At 46.7% G+C, this 25,983-nt stretch overlaps 2 protein-coding genes and 1 long non-coding RNA gene across 7 annotated transcripts in view; 2 read left to right on the top strand and 1 right to left on the bottom strand.

Annotated features, from left to right (window-relative positions):
- Window positions 1–4,225, top strand: part of A2M (alpha-2-macroglobulin) — a 31,460-nt gene extending 27,235 nt beyond the window's left edge. The window contains exons 31-36 of the mRNA XM_032098936.1: window positions 302–429; window positions 779–869; window positions 2,136–2,204; window positions 2,602–2,704; window positions 3,274–3,315; window positions 4,075–4,225. Coding sequence (XP_031954827.1) covers window positions 302–429; window positions 779–869; window positions 2,136–2,204; window positions 2,602–2,704; window positions 3,274–3,315; window positions 4,075–4,100 — 459 coding nt within the window. The 3' untranslated portion in view covers window positions 4,101–4,225. The remainder of the gene's footprint in view (window positions 1–301; window positions 430–778; window positions 870–2,135; window positions 2,205–2,601; window positions 2,705–3,273; window positions 3,316–4,074) is intronic.
- Window positions 4,226–5,185: 960 nt separating this feature from the next.
- The window catches only part of LOC116439424 (alpha-2-macroglobulin-like), a 37,257-nt gene continuing 16,459 nt past the window's right edge, over window positions 5,186–25,983 (bottom strand). For 2 of the 5 annotated variants that reach the window (XM_032098931.1, XM_032098935.1), the window contains 23 exons: window positions 25,830–25,972; window positions 25,337–25,486; window positions 24,953–25,123; window positions 24,122–24,233; window positions 22,613–22,739; window positions 22,099–22,327; window positions 20,538–20,664; window positions 19,815–19,936; window positions 17,377–17,428; window positions 16,650–16,733; window positions 16,371–16,547; window positions 15,401–15,485; window positions 15,051–15,207; window positions 14,690–14,764; window positions 12,435–12,600; window positions 11,226–11,449; window positions 10,650–10,868; window positions 10,163–10,290; window positions 9,723–9,813; window positions 8,389–8,457; window positions 7,889–7,991; window positions 7,278–7,319; window positions 5,186–6,320 (listed from right to left, as the gene is read on the bottom strand). In XM_032098931.1, coding sequence (XP_031954822.1) covers window positions 6,295–6,320; window positions 7,278–7,319; window positions 7,889–7,991; window positions 8,389–8,457; window positions 9,723–9,813; window positions 10,163–10,290; window positions 10,650–10,868; window positions 11,226–11,449; window positions 12,435–12,600; window positions 14,690–14,764; window positions 15,051–15,207; window positions 15,401–15,485; window positions 16,371–16,547; window positions 16,650–16,733; window positions 17,377–17,428; window positions 19,815–19,936; window positions 20,538–20,664; window positions 22,099–22,327; window positions 22,613–22,739; window positions 24,122–24,233; window positions 24,953–25,123; window positions 25,337–25,486; window positions 25,830–25,972 — 2,879 coding nt within the window. In that variant the 3' untranslated portion in view covers window positions 5,186–6,294. The remainder of the gene's footprint in view (window positions 6,321–7,277; window positions 7,320–7,888; window positions 7,992–8,388; window positions 8,458–9,722; window positions 9,814–10,162; window positions 10,291–10,649; window positions 10,869–11,225; window positions 11,450–12,434; window positions 12,601–14,689; window positions 14,765–15,050; window positions 15,208–15,400; window positions 15,486–16,370; window positions 16,548–16,649; window positions 16,734–17,376; window positions 17,429–19,814; window positions 19,937–20,537; window positions 20,665–22,098; window positions 22,328–22,612; window positions 22,740–24,121; window positions 24,234–24,952; window positions 25,124–25,336; window positions 25,487–25,829; window positions 25,973–25,983) is intronic. The other 3 variants (XM_032098933.1, XM_032098932.1, XM_032098934.1) reach the window with 3 other exon arrangements.
- On the top strand, window positions 12,594–13,365 carry LOC116439439. Its single transcript, XR_004238161.1, has 2 exons — window positions 12,594–12,918; window positions 13,229–13,365. It is a non-coding gene; the product is annotated as an uncharacterized LOC116439439 (long non-coding RNA).

Raw genomic sequence — 25,983 nt, forward strand, 5'->3', positions numbered from 1 at the left:
GATCAGAGAACCATCCAGGCTGGAAAAGACCCTAAGATCATCGAGTCCTCCCACTGAGGTAGAGGAGAGTAAAGAGTAAAGGAGGGAGGGGAGAAGTGGAAGGCTGTGGGTAAAGGGAGAGGAGGAGAAGAAGAGTAGAGGTGTGTGGAAGAGAAAGAGTGGGAGAGAAGGAGGGAAGGCTCTGCAGCATGGAGGAGCTGTGAGAATGGGAGAAGTGGGGAGGCAGGGTGGGGAGAGGGTCCCCTCTCTCCCACGCTGAGCGTGCACACACGCTCACACAGAGCTGCTGGCTGTCCCCTAGACAAGCCTGAGGTACAACGTGCAGCCCACGCAGGAGGAGGCACCCTTCATGCTTCACGTGTACACAGTCCCAGAGACGTGTGAGGACTCCAAGGCTCACAAGGTCTTTGACATTGGCATAAATGTCAGGTGAGTCTGCATTTTGATCTGAGCTTTCCTGTTGAGCCATGGGAGCTGGGGGAGGTCTGGTTGTCCCCAGGGTGAGCCAGTCTGGGAGAGCAGCACATTCCTGGGAAGGTGGGCAGGAGGCAGCTGTTCTGTGAGGAGAGGCTCTGGAGGAAGGACTTGTCCTGCTGTGTGGGCAGCCCAAGGCTGGGCTAGTGAGAGGCTGCATAGGTGACTAGAAGCACCTGGCACAGCTGGAGAAGAAGGTGCTGGACTGTCAGGACTCAGTGGGGTGCCAAGTGTTAGGGAAATGCTGGAAGCGTGCCCAGCTTTGAGTTGATGTGCACTGAATCTTTGTTGCTTGGTTCCTTAGTTACACAGGGGAGCGCAATGGCTCCAACATGGTGATTGTTGATGTGAAGATGCTGTCGGGATTCGTCCCCTTGAAGTCCTCAGTGAGGAAGGTAGGAGCCTGTTTGTCATACAGGCAACGTTGAATCACAGAGTCATTAAGGGTGGAAAAGATCTCCATCTCCAAGCTCTGACCAAATGCCACCATACCCACTTATTACCATATTGCAAAGTACCCCCCTCTACTCTTTTCTTTAACTTTTTCTGGGATTGTGACTCCACCACTTCCCTGTGAAGCCTGTTCCAATGCTTAACCACTCTTTCAGTGAAGCAATTTCTCCCAATATCCAACAGGAATCTCCCCTGCCACAAACTGAGGACATTTCCTCTTGTTCTATCACTAGTTGCCTGGGAGGAGAGACTAACCCTTGCCTGGCTACAACCTCCTTTCAGGGTGTTGTAGAGAGCAATAAGGTTCCCCCAAGGCTTCTTTTTTTCACACTAAGCAATCTCAGTACCCTCAGCCGCTCCTCATAAGACTTACATTCCAGTCCTTTTCCCAGCTCATTGTCTTTCTTTGTAGTTGCTCCAGTAGCTCAAGGTCTGAAGTCAGGGCTCCAAAACTGAGTGCGGAATTCAACGTGCAGCATCACCAGTGCTGAATACAGAGAGAAAACATCCACTTTCTCAGTTTCAAGACACCTTTCCAATGTCTGTAGCAAAGAACAAAGCTTCAGCTTGATTTTTCACTGTCATTTGCACATTTGACATGTACCGTGTTCTCTTTTCATACATGGCTTAAGGCCAGCACAAGGGGAGGCAATGTGATCAGTCTAGGAAAAATAGACAAAGTAATTTTTTCTTTAGACTCGTGATGGGAACTTTTATTTTCACTGTGTCCCAACAGCTCCCCATAAACATTGTTTGTGCATAGTACATTCAAAAATAGTGCTGTTTCCTTTTTTCCTCTGCTGATCTACAAACATCTTCTAGCATTGTAACTCTTTAGGTCTTGGGTAACTGTTTGGGATGCTGAGTAGGTGCCTGAACTGCAAAATAAAGGCTATAATAATATGGTGCAGAACTAGCAAGCCAGAAGGAGCGTATTTTCATTTAATTGCTCCATCACTGTGCTTGAACCAGTGCTAAGTCTCTTCTGGAGAGGTTCTGGAGGTGGTACTTCTTCAGCCAGGCTGGTGAAGGGGAGGGCTGGAGACCATGCTACTGCTGTGGCACACCAAGGAGGCAGTTCTGTGCTACTTGCTTAGTTCCCTGAGTACTGCAGTATTTCACCCAGAGTACATCCCACCCATAGGGCTGTGCAAGGGGCACAGGGAGACCACCATCAATGCAGTAACATCTTGGTCTTCTTTCTTCAGCTGGAAGGCCACCCCGTTATTGAGCGCACAGAGCTGAATACCAACCATGTTCTACTATACCTGGAAAAGGTGAGGATGGGGCAGAAACACAGGCATTGGGACTTTTGGCTACATAGGGCAAACAATCTGGGACTCAAAACTACCATGGCTCTGACAAGAATGAGACTGAATATTTTACTGTCTTTTTCTGACTACAAACTCTAAGGGCTGCTTCCCTCCCAGCCCTCAGCAGGCATTCCCTGCACCCTGAGCGCAGATCAGGCCCTGCTCTCCCCACCAGCAGAGCCTCCCCCAGGGTGGGGGAAGGTCCCAGGGATTCCCCTTGTCCCTCAGCCAGTCCTTCAGCGCTGTGTCGGGCCAGGCACGGGTGGCCGGGGAGAGCGTGGGGGCCTGGGGTCAGTGCGGAGGCTCAGGGCAGCCCCTGCAGTGCAGAGCCCCCCTGAGCCTCCGCTGCTTCCCTTCCCAGCTGGGCAGGGAGACCCTCAGCTTCTCCTTCACGGTGGAGCGGGACATCCCCGTGCAGGGCCTGAAGCCAGCCCAGGTGAAGGTCTATGACTACTACGAGACAGGTGAGTGCCAGTAGTGCCCGTGGGAGCGAGGAGGGGCAGTGGGACACGAGGAGGGGCACAGGAGCTCTGGGGACCTGCAGCTGCCCCAGCCTGGCATGGCCACCCCAGCCCTGCCGGAGCTCTGGGAGCGCAGAGGGTCCGGGGTAGAGCCGTGGGTGCTGGGGGTCCCGTGTTCATTTCTGGCCCCAGAGGGTGGCCGTGCCCGTGCTTCCAGGCAGACCTGCTGCTCCCTGTGCCGCTGCTGTCCTGGCTGCTGTGCCAGGGTGGCAGTGACAGAGCTGTTTGTCCCCACCTCAGCCCAGTGTGCTGGGAGGAGGTGTCTGAGCAGCCCTTGGGTACACTGGAGTGGAGGTGCCTGTGCGGGTGGCTCTGCCTTGCTGCCACTGCCCCCAGACAGGGCTGGGACTGGGGCTGCCCCTACCCCAACTGGGATCGCTGGGGGAAACTGGGGATGGTGGCACCAGCCTGCTCTGGAGGCCTGGGAAAAGCATCTCTCTGGCACCCATCCCTCTGCCAGCAGTGCCAGAGGTCATCTCAGCTCACTCTCTCCCTTCCCTTCTGTTTTCCAGACGAGTTTGCAACACAGGAATACAGTGCTCCCTGCACCACAGGTAGGGTGCACATGATCAACTGAGATACTCCAGCAGGGATTATTGCAGGTTGTCTTTAACTAGAGTCTTTGTAGGCTTTGTGTTTCCTTGGCCTGTGTCTACTCTCAGCATTTATCTGCACTGTGCCTACTGCAGTCCCCATCTCAGTACAGAGACCAAAAGCAATGCTGCCATTCAGCTTCCTCTGTAAGATCAGATACAGCTTTCATTTTTGTTCCCTGGGAATAGCAATCTCAGTGTTACTGACTTCATTTTACAGTGGCAATTGTCTTTTCCTCTTTGCTTGTGTCACTTTATGCAAATAAGATTCAAGTCTCCCTTGGGATGGAACACCACACACAGCCTTTTGTGTCTCTGTCCTTTTTAGGGCCACTTCAGCTATGCTGCAGGCACTGAAAGGTACTGAGGAATTGTCTCCCAAATATCATGGTGCAATATTGATGTTATTCACATTTCTTTAGCAAGGACCTTTCAAACTCTTCTCCAGGGAAATGAAGTTGCTGAGAGAGAATGTGTACTAGAATAGCTCATGGAGCTCCAGGATGAATCTGCCTCCCCTCTCTGTAGCATAGATATTTTGAATGTGTCCAGCCATTCCCATTCTGTTATCTGTCTGCAACTGGGCATTTTTAGGTGAAGCAGTTTCCCATAGTTTAACAGGGCTTGAACTCACATAGCCACCAGAACACAGAGATATCCAGGACTCTGGACACCACTCACCAGAATATTTACCTCACTTTGTCCTTTTCCCACCTCCAGTCAAGGCTGAACAAGGAAATTCCTGAAGAATGCATCTTGTCAGAGCCTTGCCTTCTCAGTTTATGTGTCTCTGCCCCTAGAAGATCTTTGACACCTCATAAGCAAAAAGGAAGCAACACTATAAATAAATTAAGTCTTGATTCTCATCAGACGTCTCTGGCTTTGTTTTCTGTTACTGTTACTCTTGTCTCTTCTCCTATCCATAGTTCAGACTGTGTCATGGCCTAAGATTTCCTGGCAAGGTGGTGTTTGGGAACTCCTCAAGAATACCAGAAGGCAGATAGATTTTAGCAGTTGGGAGATTTTTCTCCATACTTGCCAGTTCTCCAAGGAGAGAGGACAGCGTATCGGATCCATTATGCCCTGGAAGTTTGTCTCTCTGCCTCTACAGAGGGTGTTTTCTGAAAGATGATCCTTGGGCATAAACTTCTGATCACATACCCCCTTTGATTGCACTGAGAAATCACTGCTGTGAGGTGCGAGGATGGGGTGAACCTGTCCAATCTGATCTTTTGCAGCAGACCAGATAGAAGTGAAGGGAAGACCTGTGGGCTTTCCCATTCTAGCAGCGTCCGCTTGTTTCTAAGCAGCTGAAGTGAAATCAGAGAGGGACTAGGACCTTAACAGTGTCACTCACAGAATTGTTAAGCTGGAGAAGGCTGTAAGGTCAAGTCCTACCATTAACCCAGCACTGCTCAGTCCACTGCTGAACCATGTAGACTTGCATGGGGTTGTTGTGACTCAAGTGTAGGACCTAGCACTTGGCCTCACACCACTGGCCTTGACCCACTGAGCCTTCCTGCCCTCCAGCAGATCAACACTCCCACCCAGCTCGGTGTTTCCTTCAAACTTACTGAGGGTATACTTGATGTCCTCAGGTCATTGATAATTAAACAGGACTGGCCCCAACACTGAGCCCTGGGGAACCCCACCAGTGACCAGCTGAATGGAACTCCATTTGCCACCACTTCCTGGGCCTGGCTATCCAGACAGCTTTTTTATCCATCAAACAGTGCATCTCTTCAAGCAATGGGCAGTCAATTTCTCCAGGAGAATGCTGTGGGAAGTCGTGTCAAACCCCAAACACCACAGAAGACAAAGTGACATAATATTAATATCTAGCAAAATAGATGAAGAATTTTATTTGTTTTCAATAATACTGTTTGTACAGGCACACCAAGCCAAAAATTGGATGGAACAGCTAGCTGTGCATACTTTGGATGCACAACACGCCATGATACCTAACAATAAGCATTTCATGAGAATAAACAGTCACATAAGATTTTTTTGCATTCAAAAGTTAAAACCACAAATTCATGAGACAAAATGAAGAAAGGGGGATCATTCCTGGAGGTATCTAAGAGGCCTATAGACAGTTTCATCAAAGCAACTATATGATTTAAATGAATGTATCATTTAAACTAGACTTAGGCAGGTAGGTTAGTGGCAAATGCCATTAGCTTCTCCTTGGTACTCTCCCAGAAGTAGCAGACATGAGATAATGGAAGCTTCCACAGGAAGACCCAAGCTTCAACTGGAGAACAGACCACTGTAAGTTAGCAGCCAAAGGCAGAATGCATGCACACATCCCTCCTGCCCCCAGGCACTCTCTAATCATTGAAGAGGGCAGACTCTGTCTCCTCCCACTCTTCTACAAACAAGAAACAATCCCAGGAGGGGTGTCTACAGGGAAGATCACAGAGGTTGGATTGCATGTAACATTAGTTGATCTTCCAGGCTGCCTAATGGTGGGAGACATGGATAGGCCTTCTGCAGAGACCAGGTCAATTGAGGGTATGGTTTGTAAGCCAGGGGAGAGAAATTGTTCCCAAGAACTACCTGTCCTTCTCCATTGATTAGTCTGCACCTCAGATGATGAGTTCAGAGAACATAACACAGACATAGATACATTAGAAAGGCTGATCTCCACTTAAATCATTCTGTCCTCTTTTTTTTTTTCTTCACTTGTTAGCCTTATTTCCCTGCACACAGGCCTTGTTAGATGGGTTACTCTTTAACCTAAGAAGCCAGGGAGATTAAAGCTGTGACTGAAAGATGAGCAGGAAAAATCAGAATTGGGAACAAAGTGTTCAAAAATCATTGGTGAGTACAGTTAATTTATTTGTAAAGTTCACTTTCCATTCCTTGCAGACATTATTCATCTGTCACACTGTGGTGGTGGTGGTGAGGCAGGCGGGTTCCAGCATCTGGGAGTGTTCTTCAATCATTTCCCTGGTTTACTTCCTCTGCAAAGATGAAAGAAGATGGGAGGGAACAGGACTTTATCTGCATGTTAACAGAACTGGGGAAAAGTAGCCTAAAATCTAAGGTCTTCCAATGAGTCTCACACTGGACAACCAGACCATGCCAAAATACCCTTTGGACATGTTTTACTGTCCACTCAATATCTTAGGACTTGTGCACATTTTTCTATGAAGGGAGGCTGTAGGTCCAGAATCAGCAGAAAACAGCTGTAGCTATGGACACAGCCCAGGTTAACAAGCAGTATGGAACAGAAGTGTGGTAGTTCAGACTCTTCCAGACATCAGATAAAAACATGAAAGGAGATAGATACCACCATTTACCACCAGCAAGAGGCAAAGCTTTTGCCTTCTCCAAGTCCAAATCACTTTGTTCTCAGATGTCACAGTCAGGCCCTGTGAAAAACAATTTCCCAGGAACTCTGCTTTCCAGAAGCTTCCATACTCCAAACACCTGAAACTGGGCAACTAATGGAAAGCAAGACCTGCCAGTTTTCGTATTGCAGGACTCCATAAAGGACAGGAGAAATAACCTTGGTCAGAGATTTTACAGAAGCTCCTAAATTACCTGTTCTCCTAAGCCAAACACACTTGGTCTTGCATTGCAGAGAATCCCCCAAAGTATTTCTGTCCTGCAGCCAGCTCAGACTCCAAATCAAGACTGAGGGCTGGCTGCCCAGGGTCATGAGGCACAGCTGCCTCCTGAGAGACCCTGGGGCAGTGGGAACCTGAGAAGGAAGGAAGACTTCCTCCAGACAGTATCTACCAGAGGCAAACTTGCCATCTCTGTAACTCCCATGCTCTCAGTTTTATATGCAAGATCTGCGCATGTAAGTTGGGCCAATCTCATCCAAATTAAAACAGGAAGAGACAAGTGCTGGCTGGAAGACCAAGAATGTAATGAAGAAGATGTAGAGAGCAGTGAAGGAAGCAGTACCCTACCTGTGGTGCAGGGAGCACTGTATTCCTGTGTGGCAAACTCATCTGGAAAACAGAAGGGAAGGGAGAGAGTGAGCTGAGATGACCCCTGGCACTGCTGGCAGAGGGATGGGTGCCAGAGAGATGCTTTTCCCAGGCCTCCAGAGCAGGCTGGTGCCACCATCCCCAGTTTCCCCCAGCGATCCCAGTTGGGGTAGGGGCAGCCCCAGTCCCAGCCCTGTCTGGGGGCAGTGGCAGCAAGGCAGAGCCACCCGCACAGGCACCTCCACTCCAGTGTACCCAAGGGCTGCTCAGACACCTCCTCCCAGCACACTGGGCTGAGGTGGGGACAAACAGCTCTGTCACTGCCACCCTGGCACAGCAGCCAGGACAGCAGCGGCACAGGGAGCAGCAGGTCTGCCTGGAAGCGCGGGCACGGCCACCCTCTGGGGCCAGAAATGAACACGGGACCCCCAGCACCCACGGCTCTACCCCGGACCCTCTGCGCTCCCAGAGCTCCGGCAGGGCTGGGGTGGCCATGCCAGGCTGGGGCAGCTGCAGGTCCCCAGAGCTCCTGTGCCCCTCCTCGTGTCCCACTGCCCCTCCTCGCTCCCACGGGCACTACTGGCACTCACCTGTCTCGTAGTAGTCATAGACCTTCACCTGGGCTGGCTTCAGGCCCTGCACGGGGATGTCCCGCTCCACCGTGAAGGAGAAGCTGAGGGTCTCCCTGCCCAGCTGGGAAGGGAAGCAGCGGAGGCTCAGGGGGGCTCTGCACTGCAGGGGCTGCCCTGAGCCTCCGCACTGACCCCAGGCCCCCACGCTCTCCCCGGCCACCCGTGCCTGGCCCGACACAGCGCTGAAGGACTGGCTGAGGGACAAGGGGAATCCCTGGGACCTTCCCCCACCCTGGGGGAGGCTCTGCTGGTGGGGAGAGCAGGGCCTGATCTGCGCTCAGGGTGCAGGGAATGCCTGCTGAGGGCTGGGAGGGAAGCAGCCCTTAGAGTTTGTAGTCAGAAAAAGACAGTAAAATATTCAGTCTCATTCTTGTCAGAGCCATGGTAGTTTTGAGTCCCAGATTGTTTGCCCTATGTAGCCAAAAGTCCCAATGCCTGTGTTTCTGCCCCATCCTCACCTTTTCCAGGTATAGTAGAACATGGTTGGTATTCAGCTCTGTGCGCTCAATAACGGGGTGGCCTTCCAGCTGAAGAAAGAAGACCAAGATGTTACTGCATTGATGGTGGTCTCCCTGTGCCCCTTGCACAGCCCTATGGGTGGGATGTACTCTGGGTGAAATACTGCAGTACTCAGGGAACTAAGCAAGTAGCACAGAACTGCCTCCTTGGTGTGCCACAGCAGTAGCATGGTCTCCAGCCCTCCCCTTCACCAGCCTGGCTGAAGAAGTACCACCTCCAGAACCTCTCCAGAAGAGACTTAGCACTGGTTCAAGCACAGTGATGGAGCAATTAAATGAAAATACGCTCCTTCTGGCTTGCTAGTTCTGCACCATATTATTATAGCCTTTATTTTGCAGTTCAGGCACCTACTCAGCATCCCAAACAGTTACCCAAGACCTAAAGAGTTACAATGCTAGAAGATGTTTGTAGATCAGCAGAGGAAAAAAGGAAACAGCACTATTTTTGAATGTACTATGCACAAACAATGTTTATGGGGAGCTGTTGGGACACAGTGAAAATAAAAGTTCCCATCACGAGTCTAAAGAAAAAATTACTTTGTCTATTTTTCCTAGACTGATCACATTGCCTCCCCTTGTGCTGGCCTTAAGCCATGTATGAAAAGAGAACACGGTACATGTCAAATGTGCAAATGACAGTGAAAAATCAAGCTGAAGCTTTGTTCTTTGCTACAGACATTGGAAAGGTGTCTTGAAACTGAGAAAGTGGATGTTTTCTCTCTGTATTCAGCACTGGTGATGCTGCACGTTGAATTCCGCACTCAGTTTTGGAGCCCTGACTTCAGACCTTGAGCTACTGGAGCAACTACAAAGAAAGACAATGAGCTGGGAAAAGGACTGGAATGTAAGTCTTATGAGGAGCGGCTGAGGGTACTGAGATTGCTTAGTGTGAAAAAAAGAAGCCTTGGGGGAACCTTATTGCTCTCTACAACACCCTGAAAGGAGGTTGTAGCCAGGCAAGGGTTAGTCTCTCCTCCCAGGCAACTAGTGATAGAACAAGAGGAAATGTCCTCAGTTTGTGGCAGGGGAGATTCCTGTTGGATATTGGGAGAAATTGCTTCACTGAAAGAGTGGTTAAGCATTGGAACAGGCTTCACAGGGAAGTGGTGGAGTCACAATCCCAGAAAAAGTTAAAGAAAAGAGTAGAGGGGGTACTTTGCAATATGGTAATAAGTGGGTATGGTGGCATTTGGTCAGAGCTTGGAGATGGAGATCTTTTCCACCCTTAATGACTCTGTGATTCAACGTTGCCTGTATGACAAACAGGCTCCTACCTTCCTCACTGAGGACTTCAAGGGGACGAATCCCGACAGCATCTTCACATCAACAATCACCATGTTGGAGCCATTGCGCTCCCCTGTGTAACTAAGGAACCAAGCAACAAAGATTCAGTGCACATCAACTCAAAGCTGGGCACGCTTCCAGCATTTCCCTAACACTTGGCACCCCACTGAGTCCTGACAGTCCAGCACCTTCTTCTCCAGCTGTGCCAGGTGCTTCTAGTCACCTATGCAGCCTCTCACTAGCCCAGCCTTGGGCTGCCCACACAGCAGGACAAGTCCTTCCTCCAGAGCCTCTCCTCACAGAACAGCTGCCTCCTGCCCACCTTCCCAGGAATGTGCTGCTCTCCCAGACTGGCTCACCCTGGGGACAACCAGACCTCCCCCAGCTCCCATGGCTCAACAGGAAAGCTCAGATCAAAATGCAGACTCACCTGACATTTATGCCAATGTCAAAGACCTTGTGAGCCTTGGAGTCCTCACACGTCTCTGGGACTGTGTACACGTGAAGCATGAAGGGTGCCTCCTCCTGCGTGGGCTGCACGTTGTACCTCAGGCTTGTCTAGGGGACAGCCAGCAGCTCTGTGTGAGCGTGTGTGCACGCTCAGCGTGGGAGAGAGGGGACCCTCTCCCCACCCTGCCTCCCCACTTCTCCCATTCTCACAGCTCCTCCATGCTGCAGAGCCTTCCCTCCTTCTCTCCCACTCTTTCTCTTCCACACACCTCTACTCTTCTTCTCCTCCTCTCCCTTTACCCACAGCCTTCCACTTCTCCCCTCCCTCCTTTACTCTTTACTCTCCTCTACCTCAGTGGGAGGACTCGATGATCTTAGGGTCTTTTCCAGCCTGGATGGTTCTCTGATCCTGTCCTCTCCCTGCTCCTGCCTGGCAAGGGGCTCCCTTCCCAGGATGCAACCCTCACCTGCAGGTAGACGCATCCTTCACCAGACACCTCCACGCTGTACTGCCCCGGCACCTGGGGAAGGGGCACGCGCTGCAGCAGCAGCCGGTTGCTGGCATCCACTTGGAACTCTTGCTGGAAGTCCCCTCCAGATCGCAGGGCCACTGTGGAAGCTGCCCCGCTCTTGGCATAGGTGACAGCTCCATACAGGGACAAGGCTTGGAGAGCCACCACTGTGTCCTGAAAGAGATGAGTCCCAGCACTCAGGGGCTGCAATTAGCCTCTCCACAGCCCGTCCTCCTGCAGCCGCCCTTTCTGTCACAGGCACCCTCTCCTCCAGCCCCACTTTCTCCAGTGTTAAGAAGAAAAGACAGAGGGAAAGAGCAGCTTCAGCATATTTCCCTTCCCAGAGGCACTACCTGACATACTTCCCTTGGCCTCTTGGGAACTTGGCCGCCGTGGAAGGTACTGCACGGATCTATTGCAGGACTACAGTTCCCACCTTCCTGGCAAACCTTCCTGTGCTCCCACCTGGTTCTCTGACACGTCCCATCTTCTGAGGTGGACGTGCATGGTGGCCGGAGGGAAGCAGCTCACCTGGGTGGAGGAGAAGCCTCCATTGGGATTCTGCTGACTGCTGATCCACTTTGCAATAAGGGATGCAAATGCCAGCTCCTCCTGGGCAGGGGCTGGCTGCGAGGTGAGGTGAGCCAGGAGCACGTAGGCCGTCATCTCCACTTCCGCAGAGGGGGCTCGGGAGCGATAGTACGGGAGATCAGCCTCTGGCTCCTTCCCAGGCCGCTGCCAGTGAACAGAGCCATCTTCACAGGAGCCAGCGAGACGAGACAACAAGCAATGATTACTATTAAGTATTGCAAGGCACTTCTTCATCTGCTGCCGCTCCAGCTGGGAGGACGGAGCCTCCAGGATGTGTCTGTCATGCAGGCTGAAGTGGGAAGGGTCAGGTTTACACATTTTTCAGCTTAACAATGACTGTGAGAGTGCTGAGCCCCAGGCCTAGACAGCACTTTGTCCTAGACCCCACATTCACATGGACATTTCTGGGCTTGGGCACTGCAGGGAACCAGAGACCTCAGGAGGACGCCACTCCTTCCCTTTGTGAGAAGAGATGCCAGCGTTGGGCAGTGAGAAGCTCTGTGAGGCCAAATGGCCCAAAGAATGTGACCAGGGCTTACCAGTCCCCTGCAGGTGGAGAAGGCAAAAGGTGTGGGGGATACTCCCTTCACAGTTCCACTACCCACTGCTTGGGCAAACCCTCTGGCCAGCCTGACTCAACCTGATTAGTTCCAAGTGATTACTTGATTTTCCTAGAAGACTCAGAGTTTGTGCTGTGGCCTCCAAAATGCCCTGTATGTTCATCTTCTGTCTCAGCACACCCATCTCTTCTCTGACTGACATGCCTTGTGCTGGGCAAAGTCACCTTTGTTCTGTGTTGAGCCCGTGTCCTGGAAGGAAGGAACGTCCCTGAGCATTGCTAAGCCTTTGCCAAGCAGTGCCTGGCGTGGCCAGAGGAGTGGGCTGAGGAGAGGTGGGAGCAGAGCCACCCTTCAGCTCAGCACCCAGGGGATGGTGCCTGCTGCTTCCTGGGGAGCTGCCTCGGAGCAGAGAAGAAGGACTGAGAGGGACTTCTCAAAAACATAATCCCTTTGCACAAGTCTTTCCTCTCCCTCCACCTTTCCCTACGCACAGGGGCCATTCCTGCAGCCATTGCCCCACCAACAAAAGCCATTCTGCCAAGGGAAGATGTAAGGCTGGTGAAAGCCGTGTCCCACCAGGAACGCTCACCCTTGCTCACAGCTTCCTTCTCAAGTGAGTCGAGCAATGCCTTCCGCTTCTCCCTGTTCCCTGCCAGGGCAAAGGCGTACGCCAGCAGTGCCTTGGTGTACACGTGGTTTTCTTTCTGATTTGCTGCTGTTTCCAGGCAGAACAGAGCATTCCGCACCACTGAGTGCTGGAAGGAGAGAGAGACTGAACTGGAGGTGAGCTTACTGAGGTCCATCTTAGAACACCAGGAATAGGGGTGGTACCTGTGGACCCTTAGCATCCCCACTTTCTGGCCTACCAAAGATTTTACCATTGTGTATCCCTTACCTCCAGGCCTAATAATTCCTAGAACAAATGGGCAGCCAAAGGCTGTTCCTTATTTTGAATCTACTTTTCTTTAATATGTCTTGATGTAATGGTTTTTCCTAGTTTGATTTAAAGACTGTGAAGACAGGGCTCCAATCCTTCTTCCTCAAGAAGAATTACTGGCCTGATTGTGTCTGGGGTGAGAGGAGTGGTATGAAATACTTCCTTGCTTTAGGTGTACAGAATACTTGCTTTCCTCCTCCTACTCTCATCCCGAGACTCTTCTGTGCTTTTACCCTCTGCTCTATCCTTTCATTTTTTTTGGTTCCCCTTTTCCAGGGCGTTTTGAAAAAGTGTGGGTTTCTTTGTATTTTGTAGAGTATTTTTTGTGATGTTAACATTAACAATGCATCTATTGGTTTAAGAGTGCAATCACTACAGCAAAGTAAAATGTAGCTACTTTACACAATGTTATGACTAACAGACACTGTTACCCTATGACCTTTCAGCAAGACACATGACTACTCCTCACTTGTGATGGAAAAGCTTCTATAAAACTGAAAATGTAGCTCTGCAGGGAGACCATGCCATGACCTGAAAGCTAACAGCATATTTACAGCTTAATAAAGTGTCTAGAAGGAAAAGACATATTTTTCTGTTGCTTTGTACTTTGACTTTCACTGTGTGTCTACTGGAAGATGAAATCTTTTGTGATCCCTTTTGGAGAAGCAGTTCAGCTGGTTTTAAGAAAGCAAAGAATAAAACCAAAATTGGTTGTGTCTATGCCTACTACTGTTTGTAAAGTAAGTATTGGGGAGTCCAGTCTAATGACAGGATGTGACAGTAGACACACATGCTGAGGACAGTGCTATTAAGGTTTTTATGAGGGTCTAATATGGCTTATTTTACTTGTCGAAATACTCTGTATGAGCCTTAATTGCTTAAGGGCTGTGCTAATCTTAGTTCATAGAGCTTAACTTGAAATGCACCCATTCTCCACGCAGATTGTGACAAACCCTTTCCTTCACATTCAGAGGAAGTTTTAGACTCAGACAGGGAGCTGGAAAACATCCTCATTATCCAATATGGTTCTGCCTGAGAGCTTGGCTTCTAAATAAAGCACATAACAAAGAAAGAATACTCTTCTGGTGAAGTTAGTGTCATCCATGTCACCTTACTGACAAAATAATTCCTTCTGCTGGTTCTTGCTACACAGGAGAAAACTTTAGACACAAAACATTCCCTACCACATTTGGAGCAGAGGGACTGCAACAGCCTGGCAACCACACTGGCTCAGCAGTCCTGCTGTGATTCATACCCCAATTTTACCTGCACCACCACCTTGTCTCAAAGTCAGGGGATCAGAATGACCAAACCCACACTGCTCTTAAGTAGGCCTCAGGTTTTTCACAGAGTGCCACGATGGTATTCCCTATACCTATACTTTATTACCTATAGGTATACCTTATTATTCAAGGATTAAGGATGGGGATTTCCCATAAAACCATCTAGAAGAAGCAAAGAAAATGAGAATGAATGCCTGAGGGTGCCATGCTTTTTTACTGACCTGTGGTGTTGTGTCTGCACAATAGGCCCAAGAGTGGTTTAACAGGATTGTACTATTCTAAGAAACAAAATGAGATTTCTGTAGGTGTAGAAAACCTATTTGTCTCACTTCAGAGAATTAAATATTATTTAACTCACTGTCAATCCAAGCTGTATGGAGCAAATCCATTATCATCCACAAAAGAACTCAGAAAAATATCAAGTGAAATGTGTATACAGGAGACAGGATTAGACAGGGGACAAAAACTGAAGAAAAAGTTAGTTCAGTCTAGGCTTAAATGGAAAGACTACTCAGACAAGATTTCTTCTTTCCAGAGGTAAAGGGACCTGCTAATCTGGGCATTGGGACACTGGTAGGGCAGGTTAGTACCATCTGTGGCTCAGGCTGGGGTGCAGACACGTACAGTTACAGGCAGAGGAATCTCCAGCAGTGCAATAGTGATGTAGGCTGCCAGTGTGACCTCGTCATTCACTCCACCCTGCAGGGAAGCACAAAGGTACTTGTTGATCCCACACAACATTGGCTTCTCCCTGTGCTACTTATCTGCATTCTTCAGGGGCAAATTCTTCTTGGCCTCCTTTTCATGCTAGGTCCTTCAGAAAAGGCTGCTGACTTCTTCCCGCTTCTGTGATAACTCACATATATAACTCTTCACTCTTTCCTAACCCCCAAGTGCTGAAATAACTCTGTTGATCCCAGAGTGGCCAAGTTGCCAAGTTCCAGCCTGACAAAGCCCATATGGAGCCAACCAGGAGACACGTTACCTTCATAGCATTGTTCAGGAGTGCCCCAGAACTGCGGAAACAGCCATTTTCCTTCTGCTTTTGACTCAGCCAGATCAAAGCATCCTGGATGTGCTTCTCCTCTATGAAGATGTGATGCCGGGCCTGGGCAAAGGACTTGAGGACAAAGGCTGTGAGCCTGAAAGTGATAGAGGGAACCAAGACATCCTGAGTAGGCCCTCTACCCATCAGAGGTCATAGGGCCCATATAACTTCATCTCCACCTCCATTTCAAACTCCACAATGACCAAGCACTGAGAGAACAAGAGAACACTGAGGAGTGAGAGGGCATGAAAAGCAGAAACAAAAAGCCAGTGGTACTGAGGTCTTACCAGGTATTTCCAACTTTCCCGTAACGTGGCCCAAAGGTGCTATAAGAACCATCCCAGTGTTTGTACTTCAATTGCCTTTGGTACCCTGAAATGGAGAGTGAAAAAATATTTCAGTTGCCGCAGTGGTTTTCAAGCAGCCATGCAAAGGAAATGTAGGAGACATTTGGAACACAGTGTGCCCCTTAACTATTGGCACAAGTGTGAGCTATGCCCCTCAGTATTACAGAGGAAGTTCAGGCAAATACTGGCTCTGAATATCTCTATTCTTTTGCTCTTCTTCTCACCAAAACCACCAGGAAACTGGGTAGCTGTGGTCATTGCTGCTCTCTGCCCAAGACTTCATGAGGAGAGGTAATGCATCCCAGACTTGAAAGAAATGAGAGAATGGTTCCCAGAGGAGAACTGATTAAAAATGTGAGTCCTACACAGGATATGAATGCAGAAAACAGGATCATTTTCTTTGGAGGAAGTGCAATTCTCCTGCAAAAATAACCGAGTCACAACAGCCCCTTGCTAGTCAGGAGATGCCCACCGTGTGCGCACGTACTGGTGTTGTGCCTGTCATCGTGCCCTAGCTAATGTGGTAAAATTCTGCCCTGGTCAAAGATGAGCAATACTTTCTACATCTCAATACTAAGGAGAATTCAACATCTACATAAGCAGCTGCCATGATTAATGGTTATAGTCTGATTTATGTGTTTCATATAGTCCTTTTCTCATGGAAAGAAATCCTGAGTTATTGCCAGCCCTGGACTTTTTCTGTGTTCCTCTTTGGATGCTGTTGTCTCTCACCCTGTACTTCCAACTGAGCATCGGATTCCTTCTCACAGATACTGCATTGTATACCCCTAACCTGCCAGTATCCTGTTCCTTTCTAGAGACAGCCTCCAACAGATCATCCAGGCCGGTGACCAACCGTGTCCTTATTCAGTAGCCAAGGGAGGGGATGAACAGAAAGGCAAAAGCTCACCGCTCACTAAGTATCCAGTGGCCTTGGATTTGACCTCTTCACTCAGCTGCCCTGTCTTGTTCAGGTAGTCCAGGACGTAGATGTTGGGTGCAAACAGGACCATGTTCTGCTCCCCACAGCCAAAGGGCATCTGGAGGAGCTGGTGTAGGTTCTGCATGGCAGTGCCCATGATGTCACCTGGGGAATGGGACAATTCACAGTGTAAATTTGCCGTTAGACTGAGCACAGCCTGGAGGGCTGTGACACTAGCATGTGACACTTTGAGGAGGTTTCATTTACCTAGCACTGAGAAATATGCTCTGGCTGAGCCATCCACCACAGTTGTTGGGAGAGCCAAGGAGACTGTGTCTGACACTGACTTTTCTGGGATAAAAAGCAGATTAATTTGATTACAATTCCAGATGTATCTACATGCACAAGCAGCAACTATCCGTGGGTGAGACACCATCTCCTGAAGAGGGGTTTCCTGACTTCAACAAATCCATTCATCTGCAATTTTGTTGACCAAGTTTCCCATCCTGCAAATTTTGTGTTGGACCTGCAATACCCTTACACACAGGTTGTCATGGACTTCTATACGGCATCATCAACCAGCCTTGACTGACAAATACACTTTTTCCATCCTATTTTTATGGCCTTTTCTGCTTTGGTGGGCACACCTGGCTTACTGCAGAGTCTGGTTTGTGATTTTACACCTGTTACATGAAAGGCATTAGAGATAACCTTATTAAATCCCAGGTATTCTCTCCCTGCAGTGACCTGGCCAGCCTCATTTCCTAAAAGATATGCTTCTCTCTCTCTAATTGTAGACACTATTACATCCTCAGCTTTTCTCCTCCAGGAAGAATTGTGTTCACTAATAGCTGGATATGCATCTAGTTTGTTCAATTTTATCAGATCCCTACACCTTTCTTCTCAGAGTGGAGCACTCACAAACCTTTTCTTCTTCCTTTGTCTTTAGTTTCTACCTCAGCAAAGAAAGTCTTAGGAAACAAATGGCTCTTACCAGATGCACAGAGCACAGAGTTGTACGTGGTTTCCACCTCAGTCCCTTCCGGCTTGGGGAAGAAGGCAAGAGAGAAAAAAGCAAAAAGTGAGAAACAACAGCAACAGAGAAAAAGAAATATCAAAAGGGAAAGTAAAAGGGACTCTTTGAAAATTGCCTAGAAAGTTTTCTCCTCCATGTGCTAAACTGAGGATAATTGAGGACTGTAACATCCTGGCTAATTACAAGTATGAAATGTAATATATTTTCTTTTCTTTCTTATTACTGAGAGACGCCCTGCATCTTCACAGGGCAAGATGGAGATAACATGCAAGGTGATGTTATCAACAGAGACATGGCACCCTGCCATCCAAGGTGCCTCCCACTGTGGCCCAGCCTGGCAGAGCTCTCCAGGCTGTGGTGAAGGCTGAGTGCCTGGCACACTGGGAGGATATGTATGCAAGAACTTTGGCTGGTGGCAGCTAGAGCACTCCAAAGCACCACAAGTGACATGTTAAAACAACCAGAATTTAAATACATGCCACAGTCAACTCGTTAATAGTTTCTAGTCTGGTCTTTGAAGTTAGAAAAGAATACCGCTTTTCTGGTGAAATGGGTGAAAATATTTTGCAGGAAACTCAGGAATCAAATGTTTACTAGAAAACATTTTTTTGTCATAGTATATTTTAGTGAGCTCCCTGCATCAATTTTTTAACCTCTAAATAGGAGAGTTCCCAGTGTTTCCTTATTGGTTTCTGGCTTTTGCCAGCTGATATTTTTTCCCAGCATGTAAACAATGGTGTTATTGTCTTCACTTTCTCACGCAGTCAGAACATATTGTCTCTCATTCTTCAGTATGAAAAGACAGAAAAGTATTAAAAGACCAGGGGAAAAAAAAAGAAAAAAGAAAAAAAAAAAGCTTTTTGGATAAACTGTGATAGAGCAAAATGCTTCTGTTTGAAAAGGCACCTTCTTGTTTGTTTCAGTATGCCATTCTGATATGCAACTAAATGAGAAATCCATTGTTTTGTTTGATTTTGAACATTTCAACAGGCAATTAAAAGTTACAAACTGTGATTATTTGAAAGATTTTCTTTGATGAGAAATTCCTGGGTGAAAAAAAAAAAAAAAAAATCCTTTTCCCCAAAGACCTCTCGGTGAGGCTTGGTTTCTGGAGGGGCAAGAAGATGCCCTAGGGCCTCTGGCACACTCACTTCTCTCTCTCTGGGATGCACTGCCTGCTGCAGGGAATATTGTCATCCCTGTGCTCATGACAATGCAGCTTCACCCCAAGCCTGTTACACTGTATCCATCCCTGTTAATTAATTGTTCAGCCTTGGATGCTAATCTCCAATTCCATCCCATCAGGGCTTGCTGTAGATTAATTACCACATTACAATAACAGGATAGGATGAGCAATCTCTCAGACACCCTGCCAGAAGTAACTCTAATACTTTTTCAGTAATTTACATTCCCCTGCCATCTGGGAGAAAAGACTTTACAGTGCTCTATCTTCCTGTATCTTCAAAGAACAAAACAGTCTTTTTCCTGAAGGCATACACAAATTTGGAAAATTTCCTGAAATGTTAAACAGTTGTTCATGTATTATACATTCAAATCCATTTGTAAATAATTAAAAAAAAAAAAAAAAACCTAGCAGATAGGATGGTTGTTCTGTCATTACATTCAGGTTAGCAAAACATTTCCTGAAGCAAAATATATCCTAGTTCTGCCTTACTGAAAACTGGAATGTCTGCCATGTAAGGAGGACTTACTATTATATAGATTTCCCTATACAACAAGCTGGTACTTTTTGTTTGCCAATAGCTTCCAGAAGACTTATACTGTGGGTTAATTTTATGACTGGCAACTTACCATGTGAAAAACTATGTTTTTATCATGGCAAAACACTGCTTAAGGAAAGAAGTGTACAAAAGAATGGAAAAATAAAAGGTTAGTTACACTGTTTGGATCATTCTTCGAAGTGTAATAAAACCAATTCAAAACAGTGATGGTAGTTTTGTTTAGAAATATCTGTAGGTTGTGATGACTGTTCCAGAGTACTGGCCATGGGCTGGAGGAGAAGTATAAGCTTTCTGTCTGGTGTTCTATTCACAACCTGTCCCTGTGATTTACTAGAGGCAAACCCAAGGATTTCTCATTTATCTCTGATATGAGGTGTCTCAGAAAAACCTGTCATTATTGCCTGCCTTATTATTCCTGTCCCTCTATGTAATGTAAGACCCTGCTTTGACTGTGAGATGGCAACATTATGAGTTATGGGCTCTATTGGCCTGTGTCAGATTTATCAGTGCTTCTTTTGTAAACGCTTGCAGAATAAGAGTCCCACAAGCCATTATTGCTGCTCTCACGGCTAAACCAGAAAACCTCTATCACACACAGCTATTGCTCTTACTATTGCTACTTCTTTGTGCCACCAAAATTAGCAGCCCACGTACCTCCACCAGCAGCTGTCTGATGACCGTGTCCTTCCGCCCTTTCTCAGGGGTCTCCACAATGGCGTTCCCGCAGGGCTGCTGGTTCTGTAGGGCCTCAGTGGTCACTGAGAACTCCACCTGCCCTGGAGGAAACAGGGGTCAGTCAGTCCTGCCAGGTAGAGCCAGGGAAATACAGGTCTGTGTTTGTGCTTGGCACTCTGTGATGCATTACAGAGAAGCTTTTCCAAGAGGAGAACTAAATCTGAGAGAGGGTTTTATCTTGATCCAGATGCAGCCTTCCAGACCACCTCTTTTGTGATGGCTGCTCAAGCAGGTGTTAGTCCATCAGCATGAAGAGTAGTGATGGGGAAGGTCTCATAAATCAAATGGTCTTTTTCTGGGAGGCTTCAGAGAAGGAAAGCATTGATTAAAAAATTTCAGACCCAGATACACTAAGACAAGATATTCTTAGCTCCCAACTGGAATGTCTGGGTGCTTTGCATGCATTAAGGGAATTTGTGATTTCTATTAAAATGTTGGGAAAGCCAAGGCCTGTAACACATGGTTGTTTAGGACCTGGAAACACTACACCCAGTGCAGTGCTTCACCTCAGGGTTGGACTTCTCACTTCTGACACAGAGAAGGTCCTTCCAAACAGGTTTGGAGTCACCTAGCTCCTCACACCAAAGATCTGATGCCATACACAGATATCTGATCCCAGTATCTTGTCATCTGGTCTCTTACCTAGAGATCTTGGTGTTACAGCCCAAGCAACCGTTTTTCTTTCATTCACACAGATGCAGTAGGATTCTTCCTGTTTCCCCACTGATACAGCCAGGAAATCAGTAGATTCAGCCAGAGACACACTGACCTGCCAGTTGTACAGAGAGGGGTCATGAGGTTTGGACTTGCAGAGGAGCTGGAGTTATTGCAGACAATGCAATGCATGGAAAAAAGTGGTGGAGCTGGTTTTCCTGGGGGATTGAGGACCTTGTGGGTATTGCAGAGCAAGAGCTGCCTGATAAAGGAGAAAATGACTGAAATGTGTACAATTGTAAGAGATCAGGGAGGTAAGCGTAAAGAACAGGATCTTTGGCAAGGAAATCGATTCTGGGAAAATGAATAGCACAGACCAGTTGTGCTATGAATTCAAGATCTCTCTCATGATTAGTTAGATGAAGAGATAAAACATCAGCAGTGGGACAGCTAGTAAGGGAACAAAGAAAAGTAGAATAAGGGAACAAGGAAAAGTGGAGTAAGGAACCTCAAAATAGCAAACAAAATAGGAAAGACATGGACATAAATGAGAGTGTATTGGAATGACTGGATAAGTGTCCTTCCTTGTTCCAGCTTCACTCCTTTTAGAATAAAAATCTCTATTTATAAAAAACTAAGCAGAGGTGATTGAGATTCTGTACTAATCCCTTACCAAATTTTCTCTTTTTTTTTTGTTGGAAAAAATTGCCGGTAAGAATGGTGAAGTTATATAGCTCAGTGTCTTAGAGACAGATGCAACAAATTACAGGAGGTCTGCACATTCCAGAAAATCTTCTGTGAAGTTTTGTGAGATGAGACTAAACGCTGAACACAGGTATCCACCCCGTGAAGCTGGAATTTCCATGTGGGTATGGAATGATTTTGTGATCTGTGAAGAACCCAAGTTCTATATTTCTATAGAACAATGACACATATTTGTGATGACAAGGCTGGGGGTCTCAATAGCAGAGCTTTAGGCTCTGAATCAAATGTAGCTTTCAAAACTTTGTGGGGAAAACATACTCCCTCTTCACCGAATACAACAAGGATTTGTACATACATACATCACCCTTTGTATAAGAACCACTCATTTTGGTGTAATAGTACTTTTGTAGTTTCATCTGCACCTACCTCTATTCCTCTGCAATCACCAAAAGGAATGTTTTTTGTATGTGGAGACAGAGCATGGCCAGCTATCCCTTCAAACATTGAGGGTGGTCCATGTACTTTAGGAGAGCTTGCATTATTTACTCCTAATATGAAGACAATTGCCAACATGAGACACAGACAAAAAAGATCTACTCCACATCAATATGGGCCAGAGTGCAAAGATGATTTTACCCCATGGGGCTATGGAAAAAGACTTGGAACATCTCTTCTTATGCCATCAGTTGCCTCAGTAGTTGCATTAAAGCAGTTAGATCGGTTGGGATGTTGGCTGAAATTATCTTTGCAGATCAGTCATCTGGCTTGGAACACCTTGTTGAAAGCAACCCACTGTAGTCTTGCCTAAGCTGTTAGGCTGAGCAAAGCTGTGAACATCTCTTACCCTGATGCAGGCAGGCAGGTAGTTGAAAACGGTGGCTTTCAGCGTGAAGGACTCCCCACGCACTACAGAGTAGGGCATGGTAAGCTCCACAAAGAAGGGCTGGAAGGCTCTGAGGGACACTGTTGGGGACAGGCCAAAGCCCGCGTCTGCCGAAGTACAGAATGCATTGGCTTTCCACTCGGTGATGGTGTCAGGGATGGTCACTTCTAGATCAGCTTTTCCCTCAGAGCTGATAAAGCACAGAGAACAAGACTTCAGTTATATTCTGATGTTCATCTATTCTCCTCACAGCCTATTGTGCAACATCTGCTGACAGCAAACCCCTGACCAGCTGCGATATAGGCACTGGCTTTTGCATGTTCCTCTGAAGCATCCTATACTTAATGTCCATAAAAAATCCCTTTGTCTACTAGAAATACTCCTCTCACTGAAGTACCAATACATCCACTGAGGCTTTAACTTATTTCAAGGTTTTGGCCTAGTGACCACACTCTACATTCCCTTAAATACTTACTTCACTGAAACTATGTCCCAGACCCATGTCTCAGGGAAGTACTTCCGGACAGTCTCTATAGGATCATCATCAATTGTACCTTCTGTCAAGACATAACTCAATTCTCCATGCAGATTCATTGTAGAGACTAGCAAATTCATTCAAGGACAGGGAGAAAGGAAAACATGTGTCAAACTCCATTCTAAACCAGGAACATACTTTCCCTCCAAGTAGTTGTTATTGTTAGGTAAAATTTTAAAACTGACAGCTTTGACATCTTGGCCACTGGAATCATTATTTTCTCTGTTGCCATCTCAGTATTTAATTTTTCTTAATGTCACTGCTCTTCTTACAGAGATTGGATGAAGTTAAGCATTCTTCCCCCACTGCCAGCAAACCCAGCAGTGCCGAAAGAACCATGCATGATGGTGTTATTAAGGTTATATTTCTATAGCAATACAGAATCAAATGTGAAACATTCTGCCCCCAGATATTACCATGGCACATAGTTTAATAATCTGGCTGAAGAATTGATTGCATTTATACATGACCAGAAACAGAAGACACACTTAGCCCTCTGTCTAGGAATTTTTAAAAAATGAATATGGGTCTTTACATCTCTGGCCATTAGCAAATATGCAGAAAGATGCTTTCTCACAGTGTTTCACACTGTTCTGCCTTATGAATGACTTTTCCATCAGCCTTAGAAGACTTTACATCTTGTCAAAGCAGAGAGCCGTCTTGGGCCATACTCTGATGACAAATCCTCCATTTCAAAACCAAAGATCTGATGTCTTAGGAGTAGATGGATAGAAGCTGTCACTGGACCAAAAACTATAATTGTTTAATTGGAGCTGGGATACTGCACCATAAAAATCAGTAACTGGAAGTGATATAGGTGAGTCTTGCTAATCTCAGATCTGTTTAAGAAAACAAGAAAACAAAAGCAATATCATTCTCCTATCTTCACAGTCACTGAACCTCCAGAGAAGTGACATGACCTACTCAGTCCCTGATAGTCATGTAAGCAGGGAAACTGGGAACAGAACCAAATTTCTCAGCCCCCAGTAGTAAAATACTGACCCATGTGTTGTACCACCTTCTCATTTGTCTTGGCCCATTTTTGCCCTAGTTGTTCCTCTAGCTATTGCTAGAATGTGGCTGCCTAGAAGTAGATGCTCCTTTTTTTTGGGTTTTCATTGCTGGACTCAGATCTGATGGGAAAAAAACCCCACTACTTTGTGCTGAAAGACTCTTTTAGTGCTACAAGACCTTCCCTGCTGTAGGGGCTGGCATGGGAGTCACCAAGCACGCACAGTTCTAGTCAGGCTCATCTGGCTGCCTGGTAAGGTGCAGGCAGAGGTGAATCAGTTTCATATTTCAGGACTAGGTCCAGAAGAGAGAGATCCTGAATTAGGTCTGCATACAGGAACACAGTCAGATCTGCCTGTGTAATTAATATTCAAAGATTCAAAGAGGGAAGGAAAGAAGTAGGGTGGTAAATTTTAGGAGGTTGTGTGAGAGGCAAACCCAAAAAGGTACTAGAACCACTGTTACTCCTTTCCATGATGTGTTCTGGGTAATGCTCGCAGAGTTCAGGCTTATGGATCTTGCTGCTAGTGAAGACTTTTAAGCCCAATTCCTAGTAAACAAAGAGAAAGAAGAACAAAAATTATGCAAAAAATGGTTGGATAATAAACTTTATTTAGTATGTCAAGAATGGGTGTACCTAAGTCTGGTATTGGTCAGAATAATGAAGGCTTGTATGTAAATCACAGATGGGCTGGTTTGACACAGATGTGGGGTCTCTATCATGTTATTCTCATTCTAAGGCTAAATCCTGGGATGATCAGATGGAAAGGCAAGGCCATAGGCCTACCTTGGGGACAGCTGCCTGGGTGAAAATGGCTTGTGTGAAATGCATTGGAGTGAGGGTACCCAAAAAGATTTGTGCAGGACGCTTTGGAAGGGTATATGCGGATTTGTGGGTTATCAAATTAACTGCTACTTTATTAGAGACCTATTTAAACCAGAGAAAGAAAACATGAATGAATGTGGAGTTTCTAATATTATGATACTACAGGTAATTTCTCAGGACTGTTTCCTTACCCAAGCCCTTTTGCAGGTGTCTCTACTATGAGGAAACCTTTCAAAGGTCAAATGGTTTAGATAAATAGTTACTACCTATGGGCTAAGATGTAGGAACTGGTCCTGGTTATTTTCTCATACAAATGTGAGCAAGTTTACAGCAAATGAGCTTTTTTTTTTTCCATTAAAAAGCCCTTCAGGACAGGCAAGAAGAAGAGAGGAGACTTAATTCCAAAAGGGAACAAAAGAGAAAAATGAAAGGCTGGTGCTTACTTTGAGAATGTTGTAGGCATCACCTTCACCATCAGATGAAATGGGTACGTAGAGAAATCCATTTAAAAACAGATTGTCAAGTGACACACATGGATTTACGTTGTCTTCTTCCAGGTAGTAGTCCATGAAGCTATAACCCCGGCTTTCCTTCAGTGGGAGAAGATGATACACCTGGGGAAATGCAAAAAAACAGGGAAAAAATGCAGCAGGTCAGCACTTACAGGGACAGACAAAACCTAACACTCTGTTGGTGAATGCCAGCTCCTAAAAAACAAGTGTAGGGAATGCAACTGTAAAAATACATAGCCCCATGTCTACAGTGGTATTAGTGGGTACTTGGTTTGTTCTTGTACTTGCTCATTACCAAAAGTAGCCAAGACTCACAGAGCTGGGAGAAAGCTCATTTTCAGGCTTCATAAGGAGAACACTCTTGTCCACTGCATGGAGGGCACACAGGGATCTTGGAGAGGCATGGAGTCGCAGGTGTGTGTCGGAAGCAGGAAGGCCTTCCTTGGGTGCAAAACTCAATCTCACCTGCAAATCCAAAAGGAAGTTCAAGCATCTACTTTTCCAGACACTGTTGCATCTATTATTCTGACACTTCTAGCCTTGTGAACTGAGCTCTGCTAGTGTCTAATGCATATTCATCTTTGATCAATATAATTAACAAGGATGAGTGATTCTCTTTTTGTTTCTGTCTTGTCCCACTTTTTATTTTTATAGCTTTGTAGCTTATTCAGGTTCATCAATCCTCAGTCAACATCTGGTCAGAACATTTCATGAACCCATTGTGAATTCTGCCTTCATTCTGGAAATCTAAACTGAACTGCTGTCCACAAGACAAACATGTGTTGTGTAAACCATGGCTTGTACTCACTTTATTGGGGAGGCACATTTCAACCTGGAAATCTTCTGAACTGGCGATGACTTCCCCACTGGGTGAAGTGGTGTACACAAGCATTTGTGCCACAGGAGCAATTGCTGCCTCGACAGGGAAGGTCAGCCGAAATGTCCCATAAGCTAAGAGTGAA

Source organism: Corvus moneduloides, chromosome 2 (genome assembly GCF_009650955.1).
Source record: "Corvus moneduloides isolate bCorMon1 chromosome 2, bCorMon1.pri, whole genome shotgun sequence".
NCBI classification, from domain to species: domain Eukaryota; kingdom Metazoa; phylum Chordata; class Aves; order Passeriformes; family Corvidae; genus Corvus; species Corvus moneduloides.